The sequence below is a fragment of the Primulina huaijiensis genome, chromosome 10 (genome assembly GCF_012295235.1).
Source record: "Primulina huaijiensis isolate GDHJ02 chromosome 10, ASM1229523v2, whole genome shotgun sequence".
Classification (NCBI taxonomy): Eukaryota; Viridiplantae; Streptophyta; class Magnoliopsida; order Lamiales; family Gesneriaceae; genus Primulina; species Primulina huaijiensis.
In genome coordinates, this window is record NC_133315.1 from 6,334,389 (window position 1) to 6,353,498 (window position 19,110).

Below are 19,110 nucleotides of genomic sequence, written 5' to 3' on the forward strand. Positions count from 1 at the left end.
TATCTCGGCATTCATTTTGAATATCCTTTCGCTTTCTCTAGACTTGCATTTAATCGATGCTAGTTGGAAATTTCATCACAATAACCTTAATTACTACAACATTGTTTTGAATTTCACTTTAAGAAAACACATGAAATGTCGTTAAACAACTACTTAACAAAGAAATGATTAATGTTGTACACGAGTAAATAAGTTTGTTAGGAAAGGAATTTGTAGTGATAGAATTATCAAATTATGTAATACAATGTAAAGTGTATCCCTTCTATTTTATATGATCGACTAGATCTGTTTCATTGTGGAGTTCTATAAATTGGTTTGAATATATTTTTGCTCATTTTTGGTTGGAAATTGCAACAATGGACGGAAAATGCTGAGATGACACCGGATTTTTGCTGACTAAACCCAAAACATTTTTTTCAGAAACTCAACCAGTTATATTAAGCATTTTTGGATAAACCACTAGTTTTAGAAAATAGTGGGCTCTAATATGATCTATAGTTCAATACAATTTTTAATGGCTTCAATGATACTACCCGGCACAATTGAGAATTCAAAATGGACCAGGGAGTCCATTTTGCGAAAAAGGCGGGTTGGATTAACAATTTTTTAGCCCATTTTACCTGCCAAAAATGTAACTAAAAATTTACCCGTCGTGCATGATTGCGAAGATAATATGTCAATCCTACCCGCTGGCCTTTTTACTGCCAAGATCGAACGTTTTATTCGCATGCAAGCTTTTCCGTTGTTCCCAGATTTTAAATTTATTTATATTTTTTAAGATCAACCCTTTTGTTTCTGTCCGATTTTTCACCACAAAACCGCATTGAAGGCAAATGGGAATTTTTATTGTCGTTAGGAATTTGGATTCCCTTTTTCTTGAATGCCTATGATGAGCTTATTGAAATTTTGTATGATTTTTTTTCTTTAAAAAAATTAATATATTCCTTGATTGAAACAAAATAAACAGCGTGATGGGAGTGTATTTGTTTCGGGCGAAAATTAGGTGAAATTTTTGGTTTTTTGATGACATGAGTTTTCTGTATCTTGAAATGAAATGTCCCATGTCATAATCTTTCGGACTGTAATGAGATTGGATGCTAGAAAGAGCTGACAATGGTAAGTATTCTGGTCGAGTTTGTGTTGCCTCTGCTGCTTTCGACAGGTATGTGATTTGTATTTTCTTGTCTATGTTTTGATTGTTTGAGAATTTCTTTCTGGCTGGGAGTTGCTCTTGATTGTCTTCTCAACTAATTTTATATTTGGCATCATACAATCATAAAACGAAAAACTACATAGGAATTATGTGAAAAATGGGATATATGAAAGTTATCTCTCGAACACCACGTTTTAATCGAAGCCAAGTTCTATTTCTATGTGTGCGAGGGAATTCAAAGCAATATCATGGCTGTAATTATGTATTTAACAAATGGGTTTTGGATTTTCCATTAAGCTAGTTTTCGAGTAGTCTTGTTTCTTTTGTTCTTCTTTCTAAGAGCTATGCTATTTTGCAGCCGGGTTGCTGAATTGGAGTTTGGTTTCCTTCATTCATTTGGTGACTTCTCTGGTTTTACAGTTCAATATTCCCAAAAGCGGTAAGCACTTATTTTGAATTTTAATTTGATTTAGTGTACTTTGTCATGTCATTCTTGTGAGCTTAAGGCATGCATCGACTTTGTTTAGTTGTACCCTGTCATTATTTGTTGTACTATTGTATGTTCTGCTGCAAATGTTCAATAATATTAGTGTTAAGTGGCGGTACATTTTCACAAATATTAATCTAATAAATGTTTTGTTTCTGCTGCTCTTTTTTATGAAATCATGCAGGATTCAGATTCAGGGGAAGGGTTTTATGTTTATGGTTTGTTCTTATGTATTCAGTTCTTGTGATTCTTCTGCAAGTTATTTTTCTCACTTTATGGGCTATTCCGAATTCACAATGGAGCGGTAAAGATGCTTGGTGGATAAAGCTTTTTGGATTTATGAGGTAGGATATGCTTATTTTGCTTTTAATATCTTGCACTTTATGTGATAGTTTTGCTTTCTGATTTATCATCATAGAAAGATATTTCCCTGATAACTATGTGTCATGTTAATGGCTTTTAGGTTTCAATCTTGGAGATCTCCAACAGTTGTTTATTTTCTAATTGTGGAATTACTGGTGGGACTTGTTGCTTTTATCGAGATTCGCAGGAACAAATTCTGCTTGGTAGCATCTCCATGCTCTGGTTATCTATCATCAGTTATTGAACATATAGGTTTGTGAAATGCGACTATTACCTACGATGCTTTAACTATTTATTAATTTTAAAAAATAAGCATCGCGTATCTTATTCAAGAATTCAATTTTAAAGGCTAAAGCTTGCATGCATATGTTGGAAGTGTAACTCATCTGAGGAGACAGAACAATCTGAAGTTCTCACAATTTACAAATAATATTTCTTCATGAATACATGCATAATATTCAATAACATATGCGGAGAAAACGATTTTTTTTTAAATTTCAGGGTGTGTACCAGAGGATTGAGATGGAAAAAAAAATAGATTTGGAACTAATTGTCTAGGATCTATACAGAAGAAGCTCTCTGTTTGAACACAAACACACTCTTTGTGGACAATAATTCAAAATTGACTTGATATTTTTCACCGAGGTACGATGAAGAGTCTGATACTGGGGCATATTAATTGAATTCATGCCTAGACTTCTGGGCAGTCAATTTTACTTGTTCAGCTATCTGGCAGTGGTTGCTCTAAAAAGTTATTCTTCATATTTGGCTATAATAATTTGCAGCAATCACACTGTTTCTTTCTATATTTTCTTCTCTCTGGAAGAAAAAAATAGATTCTATATGTTTCCACAGATTTGGGTCATATTTGACAGAATTTGTTCCAAATTGAAGGTTATCGTCTCAGGCTCGCTTCCTGCTTACTAGTGCCTGCTGTGCAGTTGGTCGCGGGGATCAGCAATCCTTCCTGGATTTCTTTACCATTTTTCCTTTGTAGCTGTGTTGGGCTAATTGATTGGTCTCTAACGAGCAACTTTTTAGGCCTTTTCAGGTAATTTTTCTTTTGTGGTGTTGTTAGTTTTGTTATCTTTCCACAAGAATATCTGCCAAAGTGCCCAAAATTTAGTTCTATACTTCTATGACATCATTTTTCTGGCTCTTCTATGTTGTGTCTCATTGCTAAGGTGGTGGAAGCTTCTTTGGTTGTACTCTGGTTTTAGCATTTGCCTACTTTATGTGTACCAGCTTCCTGTTGGGATCCCAAACATGTTTCACCTGATAGCTGACTTCATTGGTCTATACAAAGTTTCTGCTGATTCTGGCTGGCAAGAAAGTTGTTCCGGCATTTCATTAATGGTGTTTTATTATATGGTATGCTTTTGTCATCTTAGTTTGAACTTTTAGTTTCCATCATGCCTGTGTTTGATTTGAGATTCATTTGGTAGCTTATAGTAAATAAATGCGGTTCTGCAATTATCAGGATCAACTTCATCTTCTATACATTCGCATTTTTCTTAACTCAGCTTTCTATTTTACACAAATCTTTAGTGCAATTTGTTTGTTGATTGTAAGTGCTGTTAAGTGACTCTGAGCCTGGTATCTATCTTGGGGGCTCGAAGGAAACAATGTCTCAAAAAGTGTTGGATAACTTTATTCCGGAGATTCAGTTAATATTTGATTTGAGGATCAATTTTTTCCAGACTAAGTCGCTTTCCTTATATGTAATTTGCAGTTTTGTACAGTGTTAGTAATGTGCATTATAAAGATAGCCACATGCTTGATTCCAATGGCTGAGACAATAATTTTTCATGTTTGATTCAAGAAGGGCAACTTAATTGTGCGTTAGCCATTTAGGTAAATTTTCATTGATCTATTGAAGAATTAGTTGATTTTGCAAATTGTGGAATGAAACAAAGGAGGAAACAAACCATAATAATTGATATTGCATTGTTGATTTGTGAACTCCATTTCTTCTTGAAGTGTGTTTTCTATCCTTAATTTTCTTTGTTTGTTTACTTGTCTCACAAAACCTGTAGCATGATAAATCCAACTCAAATAAAAATGGTTCTACTTAAGAAAATTTTTTCAGCTAATAACACGTGTGTTGGATCAAGAATTTGGAATATTTTGGTGGTTAACAAATAATGTTAAGGCAAAACTGATTTAAGAGAAATTAATACAGTTAAACAAAATGATTACACTTCTAAACTGAATAAATAAGTCTAAAGGATTTCAGTTTACCAAAACTCAGTTTACCCAGAATTAATCTACGTCAAAACACTAAACTGATGTCCATATCAAGCAGTCTGAACAAACTGATCGCAATAGCGTACGAGTCAAGACTGATTGCAACAGTGTACGAATTGTCAAAAAAGCATTGACATAGACTAAAAACAAGACAACAAACTCTTTGGTTTGAACGGATCCATTTCTGAGAGTATAAATAGAGGAAAAATTGAATTCAAGAAAGGATCGATCATTCACTGAATTCAAAATCCTTTATATATATGAGCGAAACTGAATTAGTTCAGCACACCTTAAAAAAATTTTATCTGATCATTTAAGGATCATTTCATGTTAAGTTAGTATTATTGTGTATTACATTTGTATAACAGTTTGCAGACTGTCTATTAATCAATTGAGATATTAAGAGTTTCAGTTTGACAGTGTTTAAGACCAAACTGAATCGGAATCTTGCAAATACCTGTATTATCCAATGTATTTTTGTGCGAACCTTCGTAGAGGAAGAAGTGGTAACGTAAGAGCTTCAGTTCTCCGAACATCCAGAAACATATCTGTTTTTTACGCTTCAGTTTACCCCTTCCCATTCATTCAGTGATTTGTTCTAATCTATCAATCTAGCTTCTTTCCACTCTTATATAATAGCAAACTGACATAGACACTCGATGATATTTAGTTTTGTTGCCAACTCATCTAAACTAATCGAAGAAACTTACATATTGTGTTCAGTGTTTATTCAAACCCCCTCTAAAAACTCAACTGATAATACAAATGGTATCATAGCAAGCTTTATTCTCGATTCTGAACATTTCCAATTACAATGACTTTATTCAGTAAAATTCTCATCTTTTCTAAGGAAAACTTTGATGATTGAAAAATAAGAATGCAAGATCATTTAGCTTCTCAAGACGATGACATGTGGTTCGTCATTATAGAAGGACCAACGAGGATACTAAAGGCTAATACAGCTATAGCCATCTCCGAAGGTGCTCCTCAAATGCTTGAAAAACCAAAGAGCGAATGGACCAATGAGGATAAGAAAAAGGCAAATCTTGACAATGTGGCAAAAGATATACTGTATAAAACTCTTGAAAAAAAACACATTCAGCAAGATCAAAATGTGCAAAACTAGCAAGGAAATTTGGGAAAAGACGAGTTTTGCTACTAAAATAGATACTAAAATGTACAATACAACGATTAAATGAAAGTTCTTAAACTAAAAATACTAGAATAATCGAATAACGGAAGACATGCTGCTCGAACATGCCGAATTCTTCAAGTTTCCTCGACTCCAGTTCTTTTCTCCTCGCGTGCGGCTGCTCTCCTTTGCTGATAAAAACTAATATGCCCCTAAACAACGTGTTCTAGGGTTAGTCAAGCAGGTAGCATCAAGAAAGAATGGAAAGAAATCGGTGTAAATTTTTTCCTTCTTAATCGCGCTGGGGCGGATGGAATTTCCCGCCCCAGCGCAACATGCTCGCAAATCTTTTTTCCGCGCTCTAGGGTGGGCAAAAACATTCTTTGTTTCTCTTCTTGTACGCGCTAGGGTGGACAATTTCCTCCGCCTTAGCGCGTGTGGCTCGAATTTTGGTCCATTTTTCTTCATGTGCATGCTGGGACAGACATTTCCTTCCGCCCTAGTGCTCCTTTCTCAACTTTAGTCCTTGGATCCATCTTTCTTGACCATATTTACTATAAATTAACCCAAACACATGAAAAACAATTCATATGCATAATATATAATAAAAACAACTAAATATAAACGAAATCTCTCGAAACATGCATGAATGTGACTAAAATTGACACAGTAAAAACACGATAAAATGACACATCAGACAACTAAAGAAAAAACTCGATTGAAAGGTGGCAGAGGATCAAGAAGCAAGACTTGGCTTCTGACTTAAGCAAAAGAATCATTGAGGCCCATGAGAAAAGCCATCTGTAATCCATTTGAATAAATACATCAATGTTCATGAGTCTATTGCAGATACACTTCCCATAGTTATACATGGGATGTAATTGATTTAACTCCTCCCACAGTTCTTGAGCTTGGTGAAGTAAACACTAACCAAATCTTGATCTTGACACGAAGAATGATCAAGTCTCTGCGAAGCGGGAAAATTCGAGGCCCATTGTTCTATTGAAATCGATCCCTAAGATCGTTCCAAATTTTTTCTCAGACTTAGCGAACAACATGCTGGCTCATATATCCTTGGATACTGAATTTAATAGCCAAGAAATGAATATATTATTTTTACAAGTCCACGTATTTACCATATTCAAATCCGACTCTGACGGCTTGGAGACCAATCCATCGATGAACCCCAACTTGTTCTTGACAGAAAGGGCTATCTTCATTGCCCTACTCCTAGAGGCAAAATTGTAACTTGTTGGCTGAGAGGCAAGAATAAGCCCTGATTATCTGAGTGATGTAGAAAATATGGGCTCAAAGGATCATCGACACCAGATCGGAATGGCGAATTCTAGGCCGAGGAACTCGTGTTTGCCATAGCTAATAACAAATCTTGTGAAAATTTTCAAAATTTCTGCATGGAGAGGAAGATGATAATCTGGGAGAATCTTCAGTCGGAAAGAATGCACCGATCATAATCGAATCAGAGAAAGAAAAAAGTTGCTCAGAAGTAGTACTGATGATATCATATTACAGAGAGAAGATGGAAAAACTGAATCCCAAAAATTCATTCTTATTTATTGAAGAAGACCAATTGATGTATATTGATGTATTTATATATGTGGAAAGTTAACTAACTACCATTTAACTATTGCTAATCTAATCACAATTAATCACAAATCTTGTTAATAGTCTAATTTAGACGGACCATGTTTTTCTTAACGCTGAAGGGATCTTGCTTCATCATTCCCTTCCTCACCCCTTGCTTTCTATCTTCCATCAGAATTATAAGGTTTTCCATGGTTTTCATAGCGTAGAGTTCTTTCCATGTTGTGGATATTGTTATGAAAACACAAAGAATTACCCTGGGATAATTTCTTCAAACTGAAATATGAAATTAACCTATAATAGGCGAAGCGTTTTAAATCAAATATTTAAGTGGCAGACCTTTTCTTTTTGTTTTGTGCTTCACTCAAAATTTTTGTTCGACTAAGAAGCAATTATGAAACATAATGCAGGTTTCTTGCATAAAACATGATTTAGAGGAAATGGAATTCATCATGTCAGTGAGGCAAGGCAGCTTGACTGAACAACTTCTTCCCTCAAAGAACTCATTTTTTGTTCGTCAGTTGAGGTAACTTTACTGTAGATGTCGTTGTTTTCCTAGGATGAAATATTTATAGCTTGCAATTAGATGTGAGCACAAACTTTGGTTTAGTCAATATACTTCAGTGAGGAAGAAGGCCATTTTTTTCATTCTTTCATGTGCAACCAATATATGATGGATGCGATCGTTTGTCTTTCAGAATTTGTTTTTCATGAAAATCTATAATTTTAGTCATTTCTGTTATGGTTTTCAATTTTCCAACCCATAACATTAGTTCAAAATTTGGTTTGTTGGCACAAGAAATTTTTCCCATTTATTTTTTCACATCAGAATTTTGTCTTTCAGCTTTTTACGATGATCAATTTTCCTGCAGGTCAGGCGTAAGACATACCAACATTTTATTACGGGGAACTGTTTTCAGGATTTTTAGTATTAACTGGTTTACATATGGCTTTCCGGTATATATTTATAAATTTTAACGCCAAAACTATATCTTTTCACAATTTATCTCTTACTAAATCATGTTTTCGATGGTAAATTGTGAACTTAATGGTCCTGTTTGTTAATGAATTCTAATAACGTACTTTTGTTTTGTTTGTTAATGAATTCTAATAACGTACTTTTGTTTATTTTCTTTATATTGTTTGCTTACATGTTAAACTTTCAGTGATAAAATTTACAGATATCCTTGTTTGCCCTTTCATATTGGAGCTTCCATTTTGCAAGTATGTGTGCATTTGGATTACTTGCATATGTTGGGTATATTTTGTATGCTTTTCCATCCTTGTTCCGTATGCACCGGTTGAATGGGTTGCTTCTTGTCTTCATTCTATTGTGGGCTGTGAGCACATATGTTTTCAATGTGGCCTTTGCCCATGTGAACTGGAAACTTGGGAAGGTATTTACTTGCCTTATTAATTTTAACCAGGGATACAGGTCTAAATCCTCTGAGAACCAATGAGAATTTTGATTACTTTTTTCTATACTTAGGATATGGAGATCTGGGAGATGATTGGATTGTGGCACTATCCCATTCCTGGTTTCTTCCTTCTAGCACAGTTCTTTCTCGGAGGTCTTGTAGCTATTGGTAATCTTGTTAACAATTCTGTTTTCTTATGCATGTCAAATGAGGAGAGGCAATCTTCCAATGAGAATGAAACTGAAGGAGGTAACGATTCTGATATTTGAGTGACCAATTTTAAATTCACTTGCTACAAAGCTATAAAATGCTCATGTTCATGTCTTGAAAATCATATTCTAGATGAATTTGGCTGCTTTTCTTGGTTGATCCTTTCTTAAGTTATTTCTTAACCTTTTCTTTTGATGCAACAACATATAAAGAGACTGTATCAAGTCACTTTTATATGAGTCAAGTGTTAGTTGCTTGACTGCTGATTGGTTGAGCTAGTTCTATAAGATTAGAATAAAGGAGTTTTACTAATAGTATGTTTCTTGTATGTAAATGTATATGTTAGCTTATATTAATTCATTAGTTGTTTGGAATGCTTCATGTTTCTTTGCTCTGCTTCGTGTCTTGCCTTTTTAACTTGTCAGAACTTAATTAAAACAGAACAAAAGCTTCCTTTTGATACTTGTTATGAAGAATAACATCTCATTTTAATCATTGTGTACTATCATCTGGAATCCAGTTCTTTATAATATGAATTTCCTTGCTGTCTAGGTTTATATTAGTTATTCTATCATTGTTCCGATGATTGTTCTACGATATATTTTTGTTCCAATGAATGTGTCATTTCAGTTTGACCCTGAATATTTTGGTACTACACATATTGTTATGCAGTAAAAAAAGATGCCAAAGTCTTGATAGTGGCTACGGTTGCTTGGGGGCTGCGTAAATGTTCTTGGCCTATTATGATGTTGCTGATGTTTCTCATCGCAATGAAGCCAGGTTTCATCCATGCTGTTTATGGTATGTCGAAGTCTGATGTATGGATTCTTATCAGATTACGCTTTGATAAGTGGTTATCTGGCTCCGCCTCTATATTCTAATAGGCATTGAATTCTATTCTATTTTGTAGTGATTTTCTTCTTTGTGTATCTTTTGAGCCATAACATCAATAAAGGGATTCGCCAATCCCTGATTCTTCTATGTGAGGCACATTTTGCGATTTTATACATTCTTCAGCTGAATTTGATCTCAAGAAAATTGGAGCGAAAAGGCTCAATAAGTGTGGAAGTGCTATCACAGTTAGGTGCGGGTTTATTGATATTAACTTGTTTACTTGTTAAAATAATCATTTCATATAATCTGGTATATCAGGCATTATTTCCTCCAAGTGTCTTATGATTTTTGTTTATTAACTTGGATTTAAACTCATGTAGGGTTTCTTGAAAGTGATAGTTCTCGGGACTTCCTGCAAATTGCTCTGCTTGCATGCTTTTGTGCGATCCATAACCGTGGCTTTGAAATGTTGTTCTCATTTTCTGCTATTGTTCGACACACGCCTTGTCATCCAATTGGATTTAGCATTCTGAGAGCTGGTTTGAATAAATCGGTGCTTTTATCAATCTATGCTTCTTCCAATATCAGAGACGACTGTGAGAATTCTTCAGATGGTACTGTAGCATTAGCCAAGGATAATCTGTTGTTAGTTTCTACCTAACTTGGATGAGTTGGATCATATTTGGGCTACAAGTTAATTCAAATAATTCATGAACTAGCACATAATAGAGGAATTGCAAAATACTCATGAAAAATTCTCTTCTTAAATTGTTCTAAAATTGATACAATAATTTGTTATTTCTGGCTTTGTTTCTCTTCTAGGAAGAAATAGATAATTGATGATGATTGTTGTTTAGACATTATAAATATATTCTGTCCTCACTTATTATTTGTTTACATTAACCAGCCTAACCCATTTTCCATCTTACAGAGAGAAAGGTAGCTCTGTATCTCGGTGCAGTCGAGAAGAAGTTTTTATCCATGTACAGATCATTTGGAACCCACATTTCTTTTCTCACCATTCTTCTTGCGGTATATACTGTAAGGCCTAATTATACATCATTTGGGTACATTTTTCTGCTTCTTGTCTGGATCATTGGAAGACAGCTTGTTGAGAAGACAAAGAGTCGTCTATGGTTTCCACTCAAAGTTTATGCGGTTTCAGTTTTCATTTTCATATATATATTAAGCATTTTCCCAACTTTTGAGACATGGGTCTCCACTAAAGTTGATCTTAATATATCCCTTGGTTATGATACTAAAGCTCCTTTGTTACAAAATCTTTGGGAGTCTCTAGCAATTATGATTGTCATGCAACTTTATAGCTATGAAAGAAGACGAAGCAAAAATATAAAACCAGAAGATCCTAATCCATTGCAATCAGGGATACTGGCATTCACCAAATGTTTTATGATCTGGCATGGTCAAAAGATTTTGCATATCGCACTATTCTATGCTTCACTGTCTCCGATAAGTGCCTTTGGTTTCTTGTATCTTATTGGTCTTGTCTTCTGTTCTGCTTTGCCTAAAGCTTCGAGAATCCCATCCAAACTATTCTTAATCTACACAGGATTTCTGGTGGAGGCTGAATATCTCTATCAGATGTTGGGTAAACAGGCTAGAATGTTTCCTGGACAAAAGCATTATGATTTGTCTCTCCTTTTGGGTTTACAGGTGTATAGACCAAGTTTTGAGGGCCTAGAAGTAGGCTTGAGGGCCAAAATTTTGGTGATTGCTGCATGTACCCTTCAGTATAATGTTTTTCATTGGTTGGAAAAAAGTCCTGGTTCTCTTCTTATTGGCAGATCCGAGGAACCTCGCCCTTTATTCTTCTCACCAGATGATGTTTTACCTGTTGTATCAACTTCTAATGGGGATGAACAGACCTTCATGGAATCCAACGAACTTTGTGCACAAAATTATGATTTTTCTACCAGTAGAGACTTTCTGGATCACAACAATAGAAAATATTTATTTGGGTATTTTTGGGGAAGCATGAGAGATAGCCATAAATGGAACAAGAACAGGATTCTTTTGTTGAGGAAGAATATGCAGAAGAAAACTCTAAAAGTTTATTTGAAGTTTTGGATGGAAAACATGTTCAACCTCTTTGGCCTTGAGATCAACATGATAGCACTATTACTTGCTAGTTTTGCTTTGTTAAATGCCATTTCTATGCTTTATATTGCTTGTCTCGCTACTTGTGTTCTATTGGCACGCCCTATTGTACGTAGATTGTGGCTGATCTTTGTCTTTCTATTTGCTATCATTCTTCTTGCTGAATATATTGTGATGTGGAAAACTTTGACTCCTTTGAATTTCCGTGTTTCTGCTGAGAGCGCTGCACGTTGCCATGATTGCTGGAAAACCTCATATCTATATTTTCACTATTGTGAAAAATGTTGGCTGGGTAAGTTTTCTCACTATGTTAATTGCTTCTTAGAAATAAATTTATTCTACCATTTCTTCGTTCATGCATGATACAATGGTTTTGAGAAACGAGCTTATTCTCATCTCATTTATCTGGAGAGTTTCTGGCATGCTGTCATCTAGTGTTTTCATTCTGACAATCTTATGTTGGGACTTCTTAACTGAAGTAAATTTTAAATTATATGATCTAGAGCCCCAATAATCAAGATAATGGTTGCCGAAGGGGTTGTATAAAATAACTTTAGCTGTGTGAGAACCCATGGCAGTACTATTTTTCAGTCCATTGATATTTTTCCATTTGCATCTTGGTACATTTATGATCTTAAAAAAGCTTTTGTATAGGCTTTTACTTGTTTATTCCAAACTAAGGTTCCTTTCCCTAAAAATAGAGGGATGCCTCAGCTTCATATGCTATCAAATTCCATCTTTTCACGTCCACTGCTATTAGTCATTTGTTTTTTTCTCTGGCAGGCCTTACTATTGATGATCCTCGGATGCTCATCAGTTATTATGTGGTTTTCATGGTGGCGTGCTTTAAAGTCCGTGCAGACCATGCCTCCTGTTTTTCAGGGTCATTTACATATTACCAAATGCTTTCTCACCATAAGAATGCTATAGCTTGGCAAGATCTATCAATTGAAACCAAAAGCATGTGGACTTTTTTGGACTATTTGAGGGTTTACTGCTATTGTCATTTGTTGGATCTAGTGCTTGCTGCCATCTTAATTACAGGAACATTGGAATATGACATTTTACACCTTGGGTACCTTGGCTTTGCTCTTGTTTTCTTTCGTCTGAGACTTACCATACTAAAGAAGAAAAATAAGATCTTCAAGTATTTGCGAATGTACAATTTTGCTGTTATTGTTCTCTCTCTGGCCTATCCATCTCCCTTTGTTGGTGACTTTAATGCAGAAAAGTGCGAAACAATTGATTACGTGTATGAGGTGATTGGATTCTATAAATATGATTATGGGTTTCGGATCACCTCAAGATCCGCTTTAGTCGAAATCATCATATTTTTTCTGGTATCACTTCAATCATACATGTTCTCCTTGTCGGAATTTGATTATGTATTTCGGTACCTTGAAGCTGAACAAATTGGTGCAATTGTCCGAGAGCAAGAAAAAAAAGCTGCTTGGAAGACTGAACAGTTGCAGCATATTCGCAAATCTGAGGAGGAGAAACGTCAACGTAACTTACAAGCGGAGAAGATGAAATCTGAGATGCTCAACCTACAAGTTCAGCTCCACAGTATGAATTCCTTGACTGCTGATGATTCTTCACCTGTTAATGAAGGATTGAGAAGAAGGAAGAATGCTTCACTTAATCAGACAGATACCTGCAAACTTGTAGAACAAGATGGAAACACGAGTTATGCTTTCACATCCAATGTGCATGATTCCCCGAGTAGCTCAAGACCACAGAGTCCATGTACAGTAGATTTCACAAAGTACACGATAGATGCTTTTTTTGGTGAAATAACAGAGCAAGAGGAGTGTGGCAGTTATAATGTTGTTAATGATTTGGACAAAGTTAAGAAAGGTAAAACCCAATCCCAAGAAAATGCTGTAGCTTCTGCTGTACAGTTGATAGGTGATGGTGTTTCCCAAGTACAGTCAATTGGAAATCACGCTGTTAACAGTCTCGTGAGCTTTTTAAATATTGAACCTCAAGATTCAGATTCAGATTCAAATTCACGTGAGCCCTTACATATGGAAGGACTGTCTGATGAGAAAAAGAGTTCTGACATTAGACATTTGCACTTGAATCGATCATCTTCTCTTCAGTCAGACAGGAGTAGAACTTCAGATTTCTCGAGTCTGCAGATTGGGCAGATAGTCCAGCATATATGGTCCCATATGAGATCTAATAACGATGTAGTGTGTTACTGTTGTTTCGTTCTTGTTTTTCTATGGAATTTCAGTTTGCTTTCTATGGTGTACTTGGGGGCTTTGTTCCTTTATGCTCTGTGCGTAAATACTGGACCTGACTACATCTTCTGGGTTATAATGCTAATATACACCGAAATGTATGTTTTGATTCAGTATTTCTATCAAATCATGATCCAACACTGTGGTTTCAGCATTCAGTCAGGTCTTCTGCGCGGGTTGGGGTTTCCAACAAAAAAAATAACATCGTCTTTTGTTATAAGTTTGCTACCTCTATTTTTAGTTTACTTATCTACTCTAATACAGTGTTCTATAACTGCCAAAGACGCTGAATGGTTTTCAGCTGGATTTGATTATGGAAAAAGGGGGATGCCTAATCAAAATGAGGTTCAATCAGATTCTAGCTGGGTTGAGAAATCTATGAAATTTGTCCAAGTTATGAAACAAATAGTTGAAATGATGGTTAGTAGTTGTTCAAGATACTGGAAATCTCTGACACAGGAAGCAGAATCTCCTCCATATTTTGTTCAATTGTCCATGGATTTCAAAGTATGGCCAGAGGATGGGATCCAACCAGAGAGACTAGAATCTGGAATGAATCAGCTTCTGCAGCTTGTACATGCTGAAAAGTGCAAGAATGTAATGCCTAATCAATGGACTTGCGCTAGCAAGGTTCAAGTTCGAAGTATTGAAAATAGTACTGAAAATAGCAATGTGGCTTTGGCTATTTTTGAGGTTCTTTATGCCTCTCCATTAAGTGAATGCACACCATCAGAAAATTATAAATCTCTAACTCCAGCTGCTGATGTAGCTAAAGAAATCCTTGAAGCTCGAAGCATGGGACTTGCTGAAAAAATTAGATTTCCATATGATGTACTCTCAGTAATTGGTGGTGGCAAGAGAGAAGTTGATCTCTACGCATATATCTTTGGTGCTGATTTGACTGTTTTCTTTCTGGTTGCTATATTCTACCAATCTGTTATAAAGAATAAAAGTGAAATTCTGGAGTACTATCAACTGGAGGATCAATTTCCAAAAGAGTTTTTATTTATTCTAATGGTGCGATTATATGCCTTTTTCATATTTGGATTTCAAATAAATGGTTATTTATCATGCTGGGGTTTTTTTTTCTTGCATGCAGATAATCTTCTTCTTAATGATTGTTGATCGCATCATGTACCTATGCTCATTGGGGACAGGAAAGGTCATATTTTACGTTTTCAACCTCATCCTCTCCACTTATACTGTCACCGATTATGCTTGGAACATGGATACTTCTCAGAAAAATGCTGCTGGATTGGCTCTTCGAGCAATATATCTTACTAAATCTTTTTCTCTAGCACTGCAAGCCACGCAAATTCGATATGGGGTTCCCCACAAATGCACATTATATCGTCAGTTTCTAACAAGCAAAATTTCTCGGGTTAATTATCTTGGCCACAGGCTCTTTCGTGCTTTGCCTTTTTTGTACGAATTGAGATGCGTCCTTGATTGGTCTTGCACAACAACATCATTAACTATGTATGACTGGCTGAAGGCGAGTTCTTTGATTTTCATGTCACAACTGCTCCAAGTACTTGTACTGAATTGAATATGTGAATCTTTGATTACTGTATTGACTGTATTCATTTGTTTGGAAAATCATTTCCCATTCACAAGATTGAGATCGCATTAAAAGGCGATGTTTTCTGTGTTTTCAGTTGGAAGACATAAATGCAAGCTTGTACCTTGTCAAGTGCGATAATGTTCTGAACAGAGCTAAGCATAAACAAGGAGAGAAGCAGACCAAGATGACTAAGATTTGCAATGGGATATCTCTGTTTTTCATATTAATATGTGTCATTTGGGCCCCCATGCTGGTACGTAGCTCGTGGCTTAACTCCACAAAAGAGTATATGTTCTTTTCTTTTTGAAAAGATATGGATGTTAATCTTAGTAACAAATTCCTTTTTATTTGGTGATTGCTAATAGCATTTATTTTCTGTTGGTGTTTATTTTGTTCAATGGTATCTGAGTATTGGTATTACTCATTGATTTTATAATTTCAATGGCATGCTGTTAGAATCTCCTGAAATTATCATGTTCTAAAATTGGAAGTTGTTAAAAAGCACCTACTATGGGCCATAATCAAGTGTTGTATCGGAGCACGACGCTCCTCCAAAACTGACCGAAATGATAAATATAGCAATGATTACTATTTTCAATGGAAGCTAATTGTTTTCTTACAGATATACAGTAATGGTAATCCGACAAACATAGCAAATCCGATTAATGATGCAAGTTTTCAATTTGATATCAAGACAGTCGATGGCAGGTTGACTTTGTACCAGACAACTCTTTGTGAAAAACTTTTGTGGAATGATTTCAATGCAAATGTTGATATTGATCCTGAGGGATATTTGAGCTCATACAATGTGAATGACATCCAACTGGTTTGCTGTCAAGCTGATGCAAGCACTATGTGGCTTGTCCCTGATGTGGTTCAGAAGCAGTTCATTAGTTCTCTTAACAGCAGTAGCATGGATATAAAATTTTCTTGGGTTCTTACAAGAGACCGGCCAAAAGGAAAGGAAACTGTGAAATATGAGAGAAGTGTTGATCCATCAGATCTTCCCAAATCATCAGAAGTTGAGAGGGTTCTGAAAGGTTCCTTCAGCAGCTTTAGGGTTTACAACATTTATCCAAGATATTTTCGGGTTACAGGGTCTGCAGAAATTCGACCTTTTGAGCAAGAGGTATACTTTCAAGCCCTCCCTCGCTCCTTTTTTTCACACACACATACACAATCTCTACCATTGGTGTTATGATGGTAAAAAAAAGAAGAATTAATTAAAGTAAACTTTTAAACTAATTATTATAGTTTTGAAATATGTTATTTTTTTTCAAACGACCTTCACAGAGATTTAGTTTGAATGGTTATACAACCTAATAATGTTCCTTGTTAAACCCTCATGTTTCAAGTTTTTTTATTTAGGGAAAGACGCCATCAATATAATGGAAAATTTGGGCAGTAGTTTGAAGACCCCCTAAGTTCTTGGTTGATTTTAGGATCACTAGAGCGAAATTCAAATTTGTGGGAGAGGGGAGTGTAGGGACTTTGTTGGCATTATCTGCATAAGCACTTCAACATCCTTATATGTAGGTGGCTTTATTTTGCTTTGGATGTGACAGGGGTGCTTGAGCAGGGGTTGAGCCAGAGATGGCAAGCAAACATAGTTGGCCATCATAGAAATTAAACATCAACTATTATATTTTATTTTTCTAAAAATAAGTCCTCTTAATATACATTAAGTCCTACGTCTAATATAAATTTTGGGCATGCTATTCAAACCGTTTTAAACGAGTGAAACTGGTTCTCTCTGTAAAATGATTTACCATTGAATTACCATAAAGTTGCTTTCGGTTTAAAAAGTCGATTCCACTCGGGAGCTTTCAAGTTGCGACTAGGTTTTGACTTCAGATGCATTCATGTAAAGTCTTATGTGTTCAAAACGAAAATTGTCCATTTCAATATGATATAAGTATCGACTCACCGCAGACTTTAACAATGAAATGTAAAATTGTTTCATGAGTCACATGTCCACAATCGACAGGTAAATGATGTCAGTGCAGATCTCGTCTTTCATCATGGGAGTTCTGAGTCGTGGTCTTTCCATGACATAAATTCGCTGGAAAAAAATTGGTGTGGAGGCTTATCAGGACCCATGGCTGTCATTGTATCAGAAGAAACCCCACGTAAGATTTATCACATCTTTTGTCTTAGACAACTGTGGAATGAATTTAATTGAATATAACATCCAGATTGATTGATCTATTATATTATACCAGAGGGATTTCTTGGTGAAACACTAAGTAAATTCAGCATATGGGGTCTCTACATCACATTTGTACTTGCAGTTGGACGGTTTATCAGAATGCAGTGTTCCGACTTACGGATGAGAATACCATATGAGAATCTTCCTTCATGTGACAGGTACTCAAATTTGTAAAGAACCCGAAATCTTACCCTTATCTAATTAATGATAATATTAAATGAACTGGTTAATGTTGTCTATAATTATCTAGACTCATTGGATGGAAATGATCAAATATTTTTTTTTTGGTTTATAGTTGATCTTATTTATTTTTTGAAATATGCATCGATCTATTTTTAGGCCGTGGAGATACGTGATCTTTACTTGACAGCTTGTTTCAGACCCGAGTTTTCATAAAAATAAAGCCAGATCCAATTGTGCACTAAGTAATTCTCATGTTTCTTTAGGTTGATAGCTATCTGTGAGGATATATATGCAGCGAGAGCAGAAGGTGAACTTGGAGTTGAAGAGGTACTATACTGGACATTAGTGAAAATTTACAGGTCACCTCACATGTTGCTCGAGTATACCAATCCCGACTAATTCTTTGAGTTGACGACCATTATTCCATGCTCGAGTATATCAATCCTTACTATTTCTTTTTGAGCTGAGGACCATTATATACCTTTCCAGACGAACTGGTGATGGTAGGATCACCTAATGTCATAGAAGATGCAGCCATACTAATGCCAATACTTGTAAATTTATTAGCATTACCAAGCCTCCTAATTCTTATTTTCTTGAAGGGCATTGTGAAATTTAAACGGTTTATATATAGCTGAGGAAGAATTGTCAGATTTGTCCTGTAAGTGGTCATCCCTTCTCATTTACATTTCTCATCATACAATGATACAAAAACAGGAAAATAGAAAATAATTTTTAACTCATCTTAATTAAATACATGATCCAGCAATTATTGAAGCCAATATGTACGCAAAATTTAGAATGATGACACAATCTAAATCTTTGAACTAAATCATTAGATCGTATGATTCAATTAACATGATACAAGCTCACAAATGAGATAAGCCACCTCCAACCTATATATATGGAGAGAGAATGATCCCGTGCATAGATCCTCTATGATTTCCTCCCTCTCAATAGCATCTCCTCACATTTCATCATTTCCAAACCTTCTCTTTAATGGCTGCCAATTTTTTTCTTATAATTTTCGATATCACTGCGGTAGGATAACCTTCTCCTGGACCTCCTCTCCGTTGCTTGGGCGCCTCTTGATTCTCCTCCTCTTCCACCATCCTACCACTGTCGCCGCCCTCCACTCCATAAATCGAGATATTATATATATATATATATACACACACACACACACTTTTTAAATTAAATAAATTTTATTTAATCACTCAATTAATTAATTAATACATATCTTAGTCTCTTCTAGATTATTTCATGAGAATTTTGCATTTACTAATCACTATTAATAATATTATTTAATCAACAGATTAAAAAGTTACTAAAAAAATAATTGTG

The 19,110-nt window shown here is 35.3% G+C and overlaps 1 protein-coding gene across 5 annotated transcripts; it reads left to right on the top strand.

The window, feature by feature from the left end:
* The first annotated feature begins 588 nt into the window (after positions 1-588).
* LOC140985507 (piezo-type mechanosensitive ion channel homolog) lies at positions 589-18,890 on the top strand. Of its 5 annotated transcripts, none has more exons than XM_073453333.1 (21): positions 589-1,162; positions 1,494-1,592; positions 1,825-1,984; positions 2,104-2,255; positions 2,898-3,054; positions 3,188-3,374; positions 7,395-7,510; positions 7,857-7,941; positions 8,166-8,381; positions 8,474-8,651; positions 9,285-9,413; positions 9,523-9,696; positions 9,827-10,060; positions 10,378-11,856; positions 12,348-14,827; positions 14,910-15,305; positions 15,469-15,627; positions 15,997-16,503; positions 17,362-17,503; positions 17,597-17,741; positions 18,030-18,890. In XM_073453333.1, exons 1-21 carry the CDS (start codon positions 1,114-1,116, stop codon positions 18,163-18,165), a joined length of 7,380 nt encoding a protein of 2,459 aa, XP_073309434.1. In that variant the 5' UTR covers positions 589-1,113; the 3' UTR covers positions 18,166-18,890. The 5 variants fall into 5 exon arrangements, with proteins under 5 accessions (XP_073309434.1, XP_073309435.1, XP_073309436.1 ...); XM_073453334.1 differs by having other exon boundaries at positions 590-1,162; positions 1,512-1,592; XM_073453335.1 differs by lacking the exon at positions 1,494-1,592 and having other exon boundaries at positions 590-1,162.
* Positions 18,891-19,110: the final 220 nt, after the last annotated feature.

Bases quoted from the DNA above. Each gene is read 5' to 3' on its own strand.
- LOC140985507 (XM_073453333.1), top strand. From the start codon at position 1,114: ATGGTAAGTATTCTGGTCGAGTTTGTGTTGCCTCTGCTGCTTTCGACA. The intron at 1,163-1,493 runs GTATGTGATTTG...CTTCTTTCTAAG, and splicing joins GCCTCTGCTGCTTTCGACAG to AGCTATGCTATTTTGCAGCC. The intron at 1,985-2,103 runs GTAGGATATGCT...AATGGCTTTTAG, and splicing joins AAGCTTTTTGGATTTATGAG to GTTTCAATCTTGGAGATCTC.